Source organism: Tachypleus tridentatus, chromosome 6 (genome assembly GCF_004210375.1).
Source record: "Tachypleus tridentatus isolate NWPU-2018 chromosome 6, ASM421037v1, whole genome shotgun sequence".
Classification (NCBI taxonomy): Eukaryota; Metazoa; Arthropoda; class Merostomata; order Xiphosura; family Limulidae; genus Tachypleus; species Tachypleus tridentatus.
This window is the reverse complement of record NC_134830.1, coordinates 157,355,735-157,374,052: the sequence shown is the minus strand read 5'-3', so window position 1 is coordinate 157,374,052 and position 18,318 is coordinate 157,355,735. Positions and strand designations below refer to the sequence as shown.

Sequence of the window (18,318 nt, the reverse complement as noted above, 5' to 3'; positions counted from 1 at the left end):
CTTATGAAACTTTCTACTATTAAGTTACATAAATTTCTACACATTTTAAATCTAAAACATGTTCAGAAGTGTCTGAGAAACAATTCAAACTGACTCAAGTTGTACAATTTGGTATAATATTTAATCAGAAGTGCAATGAATGGGTGATCACAAATTTTTCATTTAACCTATCTTGATGGGTCATGGGTCAAAGGCCATGTCATCACATTTGTTGAGTTCTATTCAAAATTTTATTGAACTATTTTATGAATTTATGTCAGTAAGTTTGGTATCAACTTGTAAGTTGTAATTCAAATTTTATTATTATACATTAGTTAATTTCTTAATTTAAAAGTAAATATTAAAATAAAACATTTTGAGTATTGATTTCTGCGAGTTCTGAGTTACGTGGTATGTTGAATGCAGCACTGGTTCAAATTAGTATTTCAACAAACATCTAAGTCTACAGTTTTGTATAAATTTGCAATGAAAATTACCAATATTGACAAGCTAGAATATAAAATAAAAAGTTAAAAGGTTAACCTTTTTTTAACCAAGAGTTTAACAAGAAAGGTTGTGTCATTAATCTGCTAGAAATTTCACATATTTTTAAGACTTAAACACAATTAAATTACTAAGCTTGATAAATTATAATGAAATTCTATAATATCAATACACCAATTTACAATTTTTTGGTTATTCAACTGTATATATAAAACCTAAAAAAAAATTCATATCCTTCATGTGTGAAATTTTAAGAGGCTTACAACCTACGTCAAGCAGTAACAGAGTTCAAAGGTTATGGCCTAAAGAGGTAATTGCTTGCTTTACTGTAGTTACTATTCTATATTTTAAGAAAAATAAGTTTAATAATTTATTACTAAATAGTAATAATCTATGTACATGTATAAATGTATAATAATTGAAATGTGATTGTATGTTACAAAATACTAGTCCACTAAAACAGTCAAGACAGGGCTGCTTTGTAAAGACTATAGGTCAATTTTTATATTATTGGATCACGAGGAAATATAAGTGTATGTGCAACAAATCAATGCAAGTCATGTAATATTAGCCATGCATGACTGGAAGGTCAATATAATAAAAAATAATAAATATGTAATGCTATTAGACTTAAGCTATTAAGACTAAACATTTGTACTTTCATATTATAACAGGAGTAGAAATATTCTAAATTTTCAGCAGGACACGTCCTGCTAAACAGTGAAGCTTGTCGGACATTTAAAATTTTAGCAGGACACCTCAAAATTTTCACCGGACATTACCGAAAACAAGAAATCACGTAGAGACAATTATTACATAAAACAGAATCATTTTATTTATAACACTGAAACATTATTTCAAAGCAAGTGGCAACAAGCCTTGTATCCATTAAAAATGACCCATCAATCAAACTGGTAGATTTAGTCATCCAGCACTAAGACATCAACTGATGTAGACTCAGTATCTCTATTGTCTCTACATGTGTGAGTCAACTGATGTAGACTCACAAATCGTCTGGTTTTTTACTGTCCTTCCACCAGGATTCTACAGACTTGCACAGTAATTCTGTGCTTGCAAAATCGCAGGTCTTATTCTCAGCTAGTTTTATTGTCATCAAGTCATTAAGAGAATCAGTTATTAGTTTGGACTGCTAGTCATCCTTAATAACTGCCATCTGGGAAAATCCACATTCTGGTTCAGCAGATGACACTGAAATCACCTGCATGAGGCATATCAAGGCCAACACTGTTGATCCAGAGAAAGGTTTACCGTCCTCAACAGTAATTTGATTTAACATGTGGGCCCACAATCCACTTGCACTACTAGCCAAGGACTCTTCTGATTTGGCAAATCTTGTGGCTTTGAGCAGTCTCTCGTGTAAGTCAGCTTGGCAAATATCAGCTGCAATGTTGAAACCCTTAGCTTCTAGCAGAGCACCAAAGTGGTCCAATAGTGTCTGGAGTTCATTATGGCCATAAGATGACAATGCTTCCTTGCTTTTAGGCCAGTTGCTTGGTTCAAAAATTTGAAAGGCACCAATAAAATCCTTATCAAATTCTTCAAATCTCTCATTCAGACATGGGACAATTTTACCTATGAAGATGGCAGTTTCTTCAGCCACGGATTGAAGAACAATCTCTTTTGTGGCACTTTTTTGAGCCTCTGGCCCTTGTCTGACCACTAATAGCAATCACCTTTCTTTTAAGTAACCACTTGCCAGTTTGTTCACATGTTGTGAGCTCTTTAACAATTTTCTGGGATCTCTCAACATGATTCAGATTTCTCAGCTTCTCTTTGCAAACAGCAAGTTTGTCAGAAACAATGTTCACAGTAGCAGAATTGTCTTGCATTTTGAGACTAAGAGATGTCAAAACGGGCAGAACTGCCAAGAGTATGTCCACGTACAGAATGAATTTAAGGCTTGTCAAAGTACTGTATAATCCTGCAGCTTTCTGTCCACGTTCCCCTTTGTCATGCAGCTTTACTTGATACAAATGCTCTGCTAAAGCTGGCCAGTTATGAGAAACTGACTCCAGAGTGCACTCTTTGTAGGCCACCCACCGGGTTCCAGTCCTTTTTGTTGGCTTTACCAGCTTCTTTGAGGCCAGCTCAGTTCTGTGGCAAATTGTCATTAAACTTCCATAGGTTTTCTAAAAATGTTTGGATACTATCAAGGTAAGGGATGTCCTTGATGGTCTTCTTAACTGAAAGTTCAATCTGTGACTAACACAGTGGATCCATATCAAATAAGGTTTTTGCACCTTCAATCTGTTGAAAAGTCCTTTATTTGTGCCAAAATTGACAGCTGCCCCATCAGCTGTCAGGCATATGATTGATTCAAGCCAGTTGGGAAACTTGCCATTTATGGACAATGCTGCAAGTACAAAAAATTAGTACCCAATATTAGTTACTTTCTGTAAAAATGTAAATTTGTACTTTGGAAAATTCAATTGCTCCATTAACTATTACGCTAGGTTAAGCTCCAATTCTGTCAGTGGTAAATACATGGTTCTTCTTGGTTTAAATCAATTGAAAAATTCTTGAGTTTTCACTGATGTATAGTAATAATGGAATGACTATATAAACCTGAATTAAAACACAAATGTACATGAAATATTGTCCATTTTAATTTTTCTTAATTAGAAATTCGGGATAAATCCAGAAAATTCTCATCCCAGGTAATTAAGAAACCTTTACCTGAACTAAGTGCCTGTAGCAAGTGTTCAGAATCAGCCTTCTCAACTGACTGCAGACACAGGAAGTGAGTTACTGGGTAACAGTCACTGTCTAAGTATCTTACATAGACTATCTCCTGCTCGATATTGGCAGTGTCTGTTGAACCGTCAGTCATAATGCCAAAGAATAATGAGGTGTGCAGACAAGATCTGACATCAATTCTAATTGTTTCTGTAATATACTTCGTATAGATAACTGCTTGTTTGTCATTGGCATAATGTTCTGTTAAGTTCATACCAAAGTTGTGCTCCTGCAGCAACAGAAACTCTTGAAAATTGCTGAATGGTTTGGCATTCAAAGCCATATAAAGGGCAGTCCTGAACAGCACAAGCAAACAATCTTTCTCAGTCTGGTTAAGTTTGCTCAATTCTTTCATCATGGGAGTTAAATCAGGTGTTTCTTTTGCTGTCTTAACTTGACAACTTAGACTGTGGGCACAACTGTTTTCATGCTGCTTAACAGTACTTGCTCTCAGGTTGGAAGATCCTGTTATGAAGGTGTTCTTCTGCCTTCCACTACTTTGGTCATATTCCTGACAAATTGAGCAAAACATCAGTCTGGTAGTGTTGTTATACTCAACCCATGGTCGGCCTCTATTCCATTCATCCTGGAAACGATGATTCGGCTTAGCGCCAGTACTTGCTTTAGCACTTGTGCTTGGGTCAACAAGCTTGGGTTTTTTCACTCGAGGTTCTATAGTATCGTCTTCTGATTCATTAGTCTTGCTCGTGAAGCCAAACTGAAATAGATCATGAGACTTTCCTGTTTTTTTACTGTTAGACACCATGGTTAGATCATCATGAATGTTTGGCAATCACATGACTATCTGGGATGGCACAGACAAGGTGACCTAAAAAGTGCATTTTGCGAGTGTTCATAACCGTTTTTTAAAATTTGATTTTTTTGTCTTAAATTAAATCTTAAATTTTGTAAGTTATTTTCCACTCATTATAGAATATACTTTTAACCAAAACCTTTGGGCTGTGCATACACAGCTTTTGCCTCACTTATTTTTGAGGGGACGATGTATTTGTATCCGATATGTTAGGAATATGACCACTGGTCGTGATGTCCAGTGATAGATGGGAAAGTGCTGGTCAAACTTGATTTTTTAATGGACATATCTGGCTTTAAATAGAAAATTTCAAACCCTGTATATTATGTTGCCATTATTGGAAGAAAAATTTAATTTCAATTTTAGTTTATTTTGGTTACAGGGTCTGTCAAATTGACACCCACATAGTTAGGGTAGAGAAATAACAGACAAAATATAAACTCATTACAAATATTTGAAATATATTCAGAAGCTTTTAGATATTACATCAATAATATTTGAGATCTGTTGAATGAACAGATTTTTAATCATAACATTAAAATCACTCTGCACTTCAACTAATAATGAAATGGACTTGATTTTCCACAAACCTTTAGTAAAAATACTTCATCGAAAAACCTGATTTTTTTGTTTAAAAAGACATGCCATCTTTATGAAAAGTCTAACAAATTTTGTGATTGATACACATACTGCATCAAAAGTTATAATGTAAATACTTAATGTGCACAAATGTGTAAATGAACTAGCGTATATTATACCGAGCCTGTGTTGAAAGGGTTGAAAAAACAAAATACTGCTCTTACTTTATTTCAAAATGCAACAATCCACTGTTTTTGTAAAGAAAAAAAATGTGTAAGCCTATCAGATTTATTTTTAACAACAATTAAGAATATTAGTAGCTCACCAAATAACTATACATTATTCTTTGTTCTTAATGTTCTCACTTCTTCACCACTTATTCTCATGTTTTAAAATTTAATGAAAATTACTTAACTCACTGAATGGTCATTCCCAGAGTAAGTTACAATTAAATCAGATAACAAGTCTAGCTGTTCCACAGTAAAGGATAATACAGAGAACAGAGTATACAAAAAATTACAGAATTTGCAATGTATTGGATATCTTTTCACACATTAAACTTATATTTATGTAGGAATTTCAAGTCTGATGTGATAAATTTGTTCCTGTGAATTATTCAGCCAGACTAGCTGTTTAAGTAACTAAAAAAATCTGTAAAGTCCAATTTGTCATTTCATTTATCATAGAGTTACACCAGTTTCAGAGAAATTCACTTGTTTGTTAAGTTCTGAAATGGTGTCCAAGAGTGAAAACTACTTTATCTTTTAGTTTTTAACTATAATCACATTATTTTGGACATATCTTAGTCATATATTTACCATAGTAATATTTTATGCAAGTTTTAACTCAAACTGATTTCAGATGTTTTATTCATGTGTTGTCTCAATTACAGAATCTTTGAAATATTTGTTCTAAACAGAGAAAACATTCCATACAACAACTTACTCAGTGAGTAGCCACACCCCTCTTAGTTCACCATCAATATTCTCCAAAACAACAGGACGGCAACGCTCAGCGGCATTTTCTAGAGCTCCATCCTATTTGAACATACAGCAAACTCATGTAAACATATATTATGTATGACAAAAAGGATTACAGACTGAAAAAACAAAAAACACAAAAGTTATCTAATAGCCTGTTCAAGTCCTAGTAATCAATTTTTGATTAGGAGCCTTTCTGAATTTTCCTGGGTCTATGGTACAAATGCAGGACACCCAAATTTAAAATGGGTCATGTCCATGGTCAGAAGTCCCTATCTCAGGTTCTGCAAGTCACAGAAAGGCACAATTGTCATCTAAATAGTGTTGAGGGGGAGAAATGTGATTAGTACTATAAAAGTATTCTAGGGTCACTAACAAGACACAACTGGTGTTAAAACAGTGTTGAGGGGGAGAAATGTGATTATTACTATAAAAGTATTCTAGGGTCACTAACAAGACACAACTGGTGTTAAAACAGTGTCGAGGGGGAGAAATGTGATTATTACTATAAAAGTATTCTAGGGTCACTAACAAGACACAACTGGTGTTAAAATAGTGTTGAGGGGGAGAAATGTGATTATTACTATAAAAGTATTCTAGGGTCACTAACAAGACAACTGGTGTTAAAATAGTGTTGAGGGGGAGAATTGTGATTATTACTATAAAAGTATTCTAGGGTCACTAACAAGACACAACTGGTGTTAAAACAGTGTTGAGGGGGAGAAATGTGATTATTACTATAAAAGTATTCTAGGGTCACTAACAAGACAACTGGTGTTAAAAAATTGTTGAGGGGAAGAATTGTGATTATTACTATAAAAGTATTCTAGGGTCACTAACAAGACACAACTGGTGTTAAAACAGTGTTGAAGGGGAGAAATGTGATTATTACTATAAAAGTATTCTAGGGTCACTAACAAGACAACTGGTGTTAAAACAGTGTTGAGGGGAAGAAATGTGAGTATTACTATAAAAGTATTCTAGGGTCACTAACAAGACACAACTGGTGTTAAAACAGTGTTGAGGGGGAGAAATGTGATTATTACTATAGAAGTATTCTAGGGTCACAAACAAGACAAAACTGGTGTTAAAACAGTGTTGAGGGGGAGAAATGTGATTATTACTATAAAAGTATTCTAGGGTCACTAACAAGACACAACTGGTGTTAAAACAGTGTGAGGAGGAGAAATGTGATTATTACTATAAAAGTATTCTAGGGTCACTGACAAAACACAACTGGTGTTAAAACAGTGTTGAGGGGAAGAAATGTGATTATTACTATAAAAGTATTCTAGGGTCACTAACAAGACACAACTGGTGTTAAAACAGTGTTGAGGGGAGAAATGTGATTATTACTATAAAAGTATTCTAGGGTCACTAACAAGACACAACTGGTGTTAAAACAGTGTTGAGGGGGAGAAATGTGATTATTACTATAAGAGTATTCTAGGGTCACTAACAAGACACAACTGGTGTTAAAACAGTGTTGAGGGGGAGAAATGTGATTATTACTATAAAAGTATTCTAAGGTCACTAACAAGACACAACTGGTGTTTAAACAGTGTTGAGGGGGAGAAATGTGATTATTACTATAAAAGTATTCTAGGGTCACTAACAAGACACAACTGGTGTTAAAACAGTGTTGAGGGGAGAAATGTGATTATTACTATAAAAGTATTCTAGGGTCACTAACAAGACACAACTGGTGTTAAAACAGTGTTGAGGGGGAGAAATGTGATTATTACTATAAGAGTATTCTAGGGTCACTAACAAGACACAACTGGTGTTAAAACAGTGTTGAGGGGGAGAAATGTGATTATTACTATAAAAGTATTCTAAGGTCACTAACAAGACACAACTGGTGTTTAAACAGTGTTGAGGGGGAGAAATGTGATTATTACTATAAAAGTATTCTAGGGTCACTAACAAGACAACTGGTGTTAAAACAGTGTTGAGGGGAAGAAATGTGAGTATTACTATAAAAGTATTCTAGGGTCACTAACAAGACACAACTGGTGTTAAAACAGTGTTGAGGGGGAGAAATGTGATTATTACTATAGAAGTATTCTAGGGTCACAAACAAGACAAAACTGGTGTTAAAACAGTGTTGAGGGGGAGAAATGTGATTATTACTATAAAAGTATTCTAGGGTCACTAACAAGACACAACTGGTGTTAAAACAGTGTGAGGAGGAGAAATGTGATTATTACTATAAAAGTATTCTAGGGTCACTGACAAAACACAACTGGTGTTAAAACAGTGTTGAGGGGAAGAAATGTGATTATTACTATAAAAGTATTCTAGGGTCACTAACAAGACACAACTGGTGTTAAAACAGTGTTGAGGGAGAAATGTGATTATTACTATAAAAGTATTCTAGGGTCACTAACAAGACACAACTGGTGTTAAAACAGTGTTGAGGGGGAGAAATGTGATTATTACTATAAGAGTATTCTAGGGTCACTAACAAGACACAACTGGTGTTAAAACAGTGTTGAGGGGGAGAAATGTGATTATTACTATAAAAGTATTCTAAGGTCACTAACAAGACACAACTGGTGTTTAAACAGTGTTGAGGGGGAGAAATGTGATTATTACTATAAAAGTATTCTAGGGTCACTAACAAGACACAACTGGTGTTGAAACAGTGTTGAGGGTCAAGAAATCTAATTATGATGTATTATACGTTCATTAACAAGATGTGATAAACAAAGATTTATGATAACAGCTACCTTTTTACCATGTTATGTTGTAAAAAATAAAATCACTCAAAATGTCTTTGTAGGATTGTATTAGGTTGTTTGGTTGGTTGCTGTTAAGCACAAAGCTACACAATAAGCTATCATGCTCTGCATACCAGAAGTCAAAAAATCCTGTATTTTTAGCTCTGAGCTATCACTGGGCAGTTTTGGTATGAATTTCATTTAGGATGAATTTTTGTTTAGGGTTCATATTAGAACAAAATGCTTTTAGGATTTGTTTTCAATAATAATAATAAAATAAAAATAATGATCTAGATAAACAATCCATTTGTTACGCATCACAGATGGACTGATGGGATCCAAACTTTTCAAGAGTACTACAAGTTGTATTTATAATTCCTACATAACATTCTCTTTTCATAGAAAGAACAGAACACCTGCCTGGCAGTCTTACAAGGAAGACAATCTGTGTACCTGGCCTGCATAACTTTCAGTTGGAGTATATAGACATATCACTTCCAGAAGCTCAACAGACTGGCAGTTATCACATGTGACAAAACCAGACCTCTACAATCCATTAATGTGGCAGAAATGGAAGTCTTGAGCCATGAAAGTGAAGTCATTTCATTATGTCAGACAGTACAGAAGATATTAACATATCTGATGAACAATCCACCAAGTTGGACCTTGGATATCTAATGCTTTAAGTCTGCTGACTTCTGTGCTACCAGAGGGCAGTTCATTTAAATAATAGTACTTTTAAGATGTTCTACTTTACTATTTTTTGTGTTCTGAAGTGGATATCTGATAAAAACATTACTGATCTTCTGGAGAACCAACATAGTACATAGAAAAACTAAGATGAAGGAAATATGCTCTCCAGTACAAGTTACTGAAACAGGTTTCATTCTAATGCAAGTCCAATATTGTTATTTATATAATTATTTAAATAAAAGTAACTAAGATTTAATTAAAAACTTTTAATTTTAGATAACAAAAAGTTGATGAAAATAATTTTTGAATACTGCAAATCAAACAAGTATAACATAACTAGAAGACACCAACATACTAGGTAGGGAAACTAATACAAACAAAATCAAAGCTCTACTTACACACAAATTCATTAAACCAATATATAAAGGAACACATACTATACTAATTAAAAACCTAACATCAAACTACAACGTCCTTTACAATTCCGTACCCGTTTACACTCATCCCTAAGACGTATGCCCAGCAACAGCCAGTTGCAAACTGTCCTTAACCCGAGGATGACCTAAGGAAGGTCAAAACATTGTTGTGACTTTAAAGTTTTAACACCCATACCAGTTATCTTTAGAATACATTTTTACTCCAAGTGGGTTTCTATTCATCATGAGATACGTAAACTGCTGGGACCGACAGAGAGTAAAATCTTTTGGCCGTCAATTTTCTTTTAACTGGAATGATTGTAACACTAATCAAAATAAACATACCCTCACTGCAAAGAATGTTCTAAGGTCTTCTTCTGTTACCAATCGACTTGAAGGGTGCGGTCGAACTGGAACATTCCTCAAGTTTGTTTGTCCATTGATATTAGCATTAGCTGAATCTTCTATGAGAAATTCACAGAATCAAAATATTGATAAGAAACTTGAATCTTTGTAACAACAGAAAGTTGGGCTTTATACATATATATATATTAAAAAATCATGTATTTAAATGTATTAATTTTAATTAGGTTTACTTCGGAACAGTTTCAAACCTGCAACAGTGCTAACAACCTACTAAAATTAAAAAATATAAATAAAATATGATATTTCAAACCAAGTGGTGTTTCGAATATTTATATTTATTATACTAGAGAAGATAACGTCTGTGTGGACATTTCTATGTCTTTAAATCAGTTTCATTCAACAACCTCTAGAATCATGCAAGTAACTTTCCATAGTTTCTGGTATCACGTTCAATGTTTTGTTCACTTTCAAAATGACATATTTCATTGTCTGCAGAAAGATTTGAAAACACTAAAACATTTGATTCTTTAACTCAATACTCTAGTGTTATTGTTTAGTAAACAAAACAGTTTTATTTATTTTCAAAATTGCATTAACTGGTCAACTTTAAATAGCTATATTAACAATTATTTTAATCTTTTTTTTTAATTCTAAAACAATTAACAGTAATATTTAGTATAATCTCTGGCCCCATTACTAGAATAAACAATAACCACTTACTTAAAACCAATTTTACAAAACACTAAATTAATACAAGTTATTTTACCTGACAAGTATGCAAATTATTTTTTCTGGATTTAGCTTTTATTTGTCCTAATATAACAGCACTGAAACCAAGAATTCTATCACTTTGTATAGATCCTAACTGTACGAATTACATAGCGAAATATTATGGAAGTATCTAAAACTAATGTTAAACTGTGAACATAGAGAAATACCATGTTGTATTTTATTTAAACTGCATGTACCAAGCAAAGTGCTTGTCAATCCACGATTTTGTTAGATACAGTAATTCTAATAAAATATAAAATCACATAGAAAATATAACTAGAATACCATGCATGTTACAATTAATCCCACTGTTTACTTTCCCCCCCCCCCCCACAGAGGATGTGATTTTATCCAATTCTTTAAACTGAAAGTTGTAATAGCAAATTATTTTGTTATGAAATACACAAATCACCACCAGCAATGACGTAAAATCAATTATGGTTATCTATTACATTAGAGCATATCAAAAGTGGTAAGCCTCAGTTCTCATGATACTTTAGCAGAGTTCTTAAGTAAGCAGTGTGTGTGTGCACTTGCATGTTGAAGTGTCTAACTTAAAGAAATAAAATAAAAGCCAGTTTCTAGAAACTTTTGGTAATTTACACTGCTAATGGAAGTATTATTTCTGAAGATGTAATCCAAATGAAACACTATTCAAACCAGTGACTCACAAGAACAGGCTGAAATTCTCAGTAAACTTGAATGTTCACATTTATAGCTAAATTATAACTTCAAAAAATGATGTTCCATCCTTTGATTTTTTTAATAGTAATAAAAGTAGGCTTAATAGCATAGTTAGTTTAAAAGAAGTTACTCAGAAAAACAAAGTTTTTTTGTTGTTGTTTTTTCTCCTGGGAATCATCTTATATCATTTACTGGTTTCTTCCAATCATAAAAATTTCTGAAGTTTAAAACTACTATTCTAATCAGCCCCATGTAACCCACGTTAAGTAATGCTGTTGTACAACCAATAGATTAAAAAAATTTTGTCCTTTTTTGTTATTTATTGTGGTGATATGTAACTAAGTGTGATGTCCCCAATTTTAGGTTACTTTATACGAAACTGCAAAACATTGTCACTTGTAAAAAAAAAAAAAAAAAAGTTAGAAACCTTCAAGCCTTAATTCAGGCTAAACTAACATACGGCATGATAAACATACAATGAATCGTAAATGTTAAATCAATTTAAAACCTCTCATACGTTTGTACTGTAATTAGAGTTCATAGGTTTAGAGAATTTAAAATGGTTCACTTAAAAAAGGAAATTCAATTTTATTTCTAACCTAGTAGTACTAATAGAAATCTACATATTCTAAATATTTGTTGTTGTTGTTTTTTTTAAGCGATCACTTCATCATGAAGTCTAAAATATTTTTAAAACTCTTAATATTGTACTTCGACCTCACCTGCAGCTAAAGGCGTAGTACTAGCCACACTGCTTGGATTAGACATCGAAGATGTATTAGTTAGTAAGTCTTGGTCTTGCGAAAGTGAAAGGGTCCCGCCCTTAAAATCTGCGTCTTGGAAATCATCTGTTAATTTATCCATATCGCTATTAGCACTAAGCGCACGTTTGTTTTCAGGGTCGTTTAATCCAATATCCTTGAATTCTGACATTACCGTTTTCAAAACAAACTAAGCCTTTTCTTTCCAACTGTTAAGACTAAGAACGAACGACTAGAACAACTAACCATACGTCACTGTTGCTATTGGTATTCAGTACCGCAACGTACTTCCTAAATTTCCACTGTAATAAAACGGTAACTCAAATAATTTAGCGCCACCTATAACTACAACGTAGCGATCGGAGATGGGCAGAATATAACTACTAGAGCTTTCAAGACTGTTATCATACTACAGTCATACAATACAAGAGATAATGCTCAACAGTCGCAATACCTGAAATTCCATTACGTAGGACTAGAGTTAAATTGATCTGTTGAGACTTTTTCCCCTCCTTTTATTAGCTATAATTTTGTACTCCAGCAGTGCCAAGCGTGGGTCGCGGGTATGACCGATTTTACTATTCATCAAGATCTTTACGAACCTATCCTCCAATTGAATTTAGAGTAAAATAATCTACGGGACCTCGGATGTAGTTAAACAGGTCAGCGGAAAGGGTTTGACCTCCAAGTTAAAGATGAAATCAGTCCAGACGTGATAAAACAATGCGCTGAGCGTTTATACTTGAAATAAAACTTAGAGCAATTCTATGAATAGTTAAGAGTAAGTTTACTAAGTACTGGTAGAATAGGTAATACAGACAAAATAACTTTAATTTTAAATGATATCAATTTCATGAGCTACAATAACATTTTATTTCCAATTTATTATTATTTGTATTAAAGTATTATTTAAAAAATATATCAGACTTCCCTAATGAACGAGTTGACCCACTCTCACCAGTATAAATAATAATTTTTGAATTATTTACAAAGTATAAAGCACAAATACTTTCAAATTGATTGTGTTTTAATATTAGTTATAAGACGAATAAGGCTTAAATAGATAAAACTGTTTGGATTAAGGTGCAAAACACGCAGAACCACGTTGTGTTTTGGTTAAAACACTGTTCCTTTAAAGCGAGCCTGGAATGGTCAGGTGGTGAGGGCACTCATCTCATAATCTGAGGGTCGCGGGTTCGATTCCCCATCATACCGAACATGCTCGTCCTTTCAGCCATGAGAGCGTTATAATATGACAGTCAATTCGTTGGGGTTTTTTTTTTTTGGAATTTCGCACAAAGCTACTCGAGGGCTATCTGTGCTAGCCGTCCCTAATTTAGCAGTGTAAGACTAGAGGGAAGGCAGCTAGTCATCACCACCCACCGCCAACTCTTGGGCTACTCTTTTACCAACGAATAGTGGGATTGACCGTCACATTATACACCCCCACGGCTGGGAGGGCGAGCGTGTGTAGCGCGACGCGGGCGCGAACCCGCGACCCTCGGATTACGAGTCGCACGCCTTACGCGCTCGGCCATGCCAGGCCCAATTCGTTGGTAAAAGAGTAGCCCTAAAGTTGGCGGGGGGTGCCTTTCCTCTAGTCTTACGCTGGCAAATTAGGGACGGCTAGTACAGATAGTCCTCATGTAGCTTCGCGCGAAATTTAAAACAGACATATGAGGGAACAAGCCCTGGTGATAGTTAGTAAGATATTTTACGTCTTGTCAGTATTTTAAATTTATCGAAAGTAGTAGATAACTTTAGCAGTTTTCCTACTAATAAATTTGCATTAGTTAGTTTTTCTTTTAGCAAAGCTACATTGGGCTATTTGCTGTGTCTACCGAGGTAAATCCAACCCATGATATCAACGTTGTAAATCAGTAGACTTACCGCTGTCCCAGCGAGGGACAACAGATTGCGAGTAGAACGCCCCCTAACCAACAAGTAAAAAATATAAATACAGATAATTTTATATACGTCGTCAGTTCACGTATCGAAGGAATAACGAACTATGAAATGTGGATGTAAACAATGACAGGAAGAACATGTACAATGTTCACATTGTCGGTTTCAATTTTAGCTCGCATAAATGTATTTAGGCCAATAAAATAATATTGTTTGTTTGTTTCTCCGAAGTTAAGCTCAAAATTGCACAAAGTTTTAGTTGTTCTGAGATCTTAACATAGGTTTATAAATTTTAATATTTAAAACAACATAGATTCGTGAATTATGACATTCAACACAACACAGCTTTATAGGTTACAACATTTAAAACAACATAAGTGAGTTTTCTTTGGGTGTTAAGACACAACACTTTTGCGCAGATAACCCTCGTATAGCTTTGCGCGAAATTAAAAAAAAAAACAAAAAACCACAGCACTTTTTATCATTCGACAACACACAAATAAGCCACATACATATCTAGATCAAAGTGTTTTATTGTACTGTCAATTGCATTGAGAGAAAATTATGAAAATAGAAATCATATGCTGTGAACAAAAAAAATTAATTTCTATGACAGTATAAATAGCATCTACTGTTTATTTGAAATTTGTTGAGCATTGTTATGCATCATAACCAGGTATTTAATCATATATTGTTTATTTTAGAAAAAAGCCACGTTATGCTATCTGCTGTTTTCACCACACGTAATGGAACTGAGAATATTAGTGTCTTAAGTCCGAAGACTTATCGCTTTCTCTCTGGGAGGCTTTAATTATAGATATTTTAAACTTTTTTTGTAGGGAAACTATAAACAATCAATTATGCAATTGATAAATACCATCAAGTAAAAATGACACTTCTCCATACATCATTGATGCCACTGACATCTCCCGAGAAATTATTTTCGACCAGTTTCTTGTTGGTCAAGAGTTTAATGTAAAATCTGACCAACTGCCATTTATGCTTGATCCTTGATGTGGTTATTTTAAGTAAGTATTTCACAGCATCTGTCATTTGTTTTCAACTGTTTCTTTCTTCAGGTGTGGTAAAATCACGTAATCACTGACGTATATACTAGTGACATCATTATCGTCTGCTGCAACCTGTCTCATAGCAACAGCAGCACAATAAGTCTTTCGCAGCTTAAAGTACTTCCTGAAATCTGTCTTTGACGTGGAAAACTTATCATAACACCATCGATTTCCTGATGTCTATGTAGAAGTTCCTTGAACAACTCACTCTAATTTAATCGTTTCCTTAAACATATCTTGATATTCTAGATTATTAAACCCTTTTGTTACTTTAAATCTCCAAAATGTCTGCCTAAGTTAGATTAGAGTCAATGGTGTAAACAGGACTAACGGTCTGAAAATATAAATAACTCAATAAACATACACTAATCGTAGTGAGGCATTCTTAACTGTGCTATTTTTATCTACTTAACTATATAAAAACCAAACAAATATATCTGTTTACTAACCCATGGCAAAAACCCAAGGTACAGAACTATTACAATGTTTACTAACAATAAATAAAACTTAGGATGACTTTGTTTGTTTCTGAATTTCGCACAAAGCTACTCGAGGGCTATCTGTGCTAGCCGTCCCTAATTTTGCAGTGTAAGACTAGAGGGAAGGCAGCTAGTCATCACCGCCAACTCTTGGGCTACTCTTTTACCAACGAATAGTGGGATTGACCGTAACATTATAACGCCCCCACGGCTGGGAGGGCATGTTTAGCGCGATTCGGGCGCGAACCCGCGACCCTCAGATTACCAAGCGCACGCCTTAACGCGCGAGGCCATGCCGGGCCCCTTAGGATGACATGATAAAATAGGGAGGTCCAATTACTGTAACTTTAATTTTAGCAACAAATTCATTCGACGAAAATCGAATTTTATTGATGAACGAAAGAACGACAGTAGCAACATTTAATCCCTGAACATTTCGGAACATCTGTAATCCACGATAAAACTTTGTGGAATGGACAGCAACTGGATGTTGTGGACACACAAGTGTACAGGACGACGCTTCGAAAGTCTTCCGCCTTCAAGTCAAACAATCTATTAAAAAATATCTGCAATCCATTTTCAACAAGCTATATTGAACAGGGTAAAATATTAGGTACAAAAATTTATAAGGTTAAAACATTTTATAAAAGGTAATTAAATACAGAATAAAAGGATAGAGTAAATTGAAAGACAAACAAATAAACAAGAAATAATAAGATATGACAACAATTGTAATAATATGATACAAGTTATTAAGAAAGTACTTAAGTGTATTGAAACTGTGTTGTTATTTAATGTTTGGGGTTTATTTATAATGGATAAACTTCCTTCAATTAAAAGTTCAATATTTGATTATCCAGATGAGATGACTTTGAAATTCATAATCAAGATGGAGTGGTTGTTGTTTGAAATGCGAAGTCTGGTGGATTTCATAGTTTTTTACCAGTTCTGCTTGTTACCCCAATATGTTCGCAGTTGTAATTGGTGTATGTATTTTTCCCAATGTAAGGGCATTACAGCTACCACCTGTGTATTTATATACGATCCTAGAATACGCAGGGTTAGGTTGTAGGTCTTTAGATCTGAACGCTTTTCGTACTTTGACAGGTGATTTAAATATTCTTTGTAGTTGAACTTGTGAATAAAACATCTTAATTATTTTGAAAATTTGTGACCTCACTGTGAAACTTTACTAACCGAAGAAAGGAACGATCAGTCTTTACGTGTATTATTCAACAGTCTACAATTTCTTTGGGGGTTCCAGCTTTTGAAAAAGACCTTGTATTTTTAAATTTGAATAAAACATAATAAACAAAAGTTTTCTTTGTGTTTAATTATTTAATTATGCAAAAGTGTCAACATGAAACTTGTGAGTTTAATTTAGTAAACTTTACATGAAAAAGTACTGTTAGTGCCACAATTTCCCACTCACTTTTCTATTTAAAGTATTAATATTGTATTTGTTACTTTTTATTTAAAGGTTCATTGACAGTCATTAATTGTAAATCCACACACAGCTCTTCTTTTAGCCAACTTATGTTTTATTAGTTTCATACTTTCAAGACAAAAATTAAAAACGACATTATTTTTATATTATTCAAAACAAACATTGGTATTTACAATCTCTAAATGGTAATTTAAAAAACGCACAAAATGTTTCCCCCCCTGATATGATAAGGGAATATAATATCATTTTTCTGTGTTATATCTTTTGAAAGTACCAATAAAATTTTTTTTCTCAAAGAGAATATACCAACTTAATTAAAATATAGCAGTAATGTTATTCTATCTTTCTACTACACGTGTCTTTCTAGTAAAATAATAAAGAGGAAAAACCATTACCCAGCAGTATTATTTGGATGTTTTATAATAGTTACATTTGTCGTCGTTAGATGGAAGAACATGATGTATTTACACAACGACGGTTTGGGACTTGCAAACAAGGTATCTGACAAAACAATTTCGCTAAAAATACGTGAATAAATAAGGAATTATCTAACTTAATATTAAATGTATCAAACAACTGAAATATTTATGCAAGTGAAAGATTGGTGTCTCAGTTTATGAAAACCAGTTTATTTATTATCAAAACAATACATATATAGTGATATTTCTTTCATAGTTTCAGTCGGGCAGAGCTTGGTGCTCAAGGTGTATGAGTAATTTAGTATCCTTGTGACGGATGTCTTTCCTGTTAACTGCTGGAACCCTGACAGGTGGTCGTCAATTGTATTCGCATACAGTAACTTGGGGTTTGGAGTTACTAATCAGAAAATAAATACATACACCAGTAAAAAGGAGGTGTTGGCAAACTGGTTAGAGTATTTAATTGATAAATTATTGGACCAAGCCCTGCAAATATGTTTTATTCAAATAATGTTTTATTATCAGGTAAGGATAGCACTGACAGTGATCATAAAGGAATGCTGAGCTCTACTTAGTAGAAGACTGAATATTCTATATGAATAATGAAAAATATTTGCAACAATGATAATTCATGATGTCGAGGAATTCATTTTTAAAGTAAATATAAAGTTGCATATTGTAAACATTCTTATTTTTCTTGTGTTTTAAAGGAAAGTTGTCGTTTGTTAAATAGTTCAATACTGTCCCCATCTATTGAGAGGTAATCGAACTTCTAAACGTTTTCTTTATATGAAACCACAGTTATTACACTTGTAGTACAGCCTTATAGTTAATGTAATTTTGCATTAAATCAGAAGACAGTGAAGTTGAAATGGTTTCTCCAGGATGGTACAAGTGTCCCAGTGCAGTTGAACAATGTTAATGGGGTGTTTCCAGCGCCCACGACTTCCAACTTCATGGCAGGTTAGTGT

At 33.7% G+C, this 18,318-nt stretch overlaps 1 protein-coding gene across 2 annotated transcripts; it reads right to left on the bottom strand.

Moving 5' to 3' along the window:
* Positions 1-5,558: 5,558 nt before the first annotated feature.
* LOC143251518 (tumor protein p63-regulated gene 1-like protein) lies at positions 5,559-12,337 on the bottom strand. Of its 2 annotated transcripts, none has more exons than XM_076502793.1 (3): positions 11,989-12,337; positions 9,791-9,906; positions 5,559-5,670 (listed from the first exon to the last, which is right to left on the bottom strand). In XM_076502793.1, exons 1-3 carry the CDS (start codon positions 12,197-12,199, stop codon positions 5,575-5,577), a joined length of 423 nt encoding a protein of 140 aa, XP_076358908.1. In that variant the 5' UTR covers positions 12,200-12,337; the 3' UTR covers positions 5,559-5,574. The 2 variants fall into 2 exon arrangements, with proteins under 2 accessions (XP_076358908.1, XP_076358907.1); XM_076502792.1 differs by having other exon boundaries at positions 9,791-9,909; positions 11,989-12,329.
* Between the last annotated feature and the right edge of the window lie 5,981 nt (positions 12,338-18,318).

What these genes read in the sequence shown, in the direction of transcription:
- LOC143251518 (XM_076502792.1), bottom strand. Translation starts at nt 12,199, where the DNA reads ATGTCAGAATTCAAGGATATTGGATTAAACGACCCTGAAAACAAACGT. An exon ending in TACTACGCCTTTAGCTGCAG is followed by an intron (nt 9,910 to 11,988) that starts GTGAGGTCGAAG and finishes AATTTCTCATAG; the next exon opens with AAGATTCAGCTAATGCTAAT. An exon ending in GAACATTCTTTGCAGTGAGG is followed by an intron (nt 5,671 to 9,790) that starts GTATGTTTATTT and finishes ATGTTCAAATAG; the next exon opens with GATGGAGCTCTAGAAAATGC.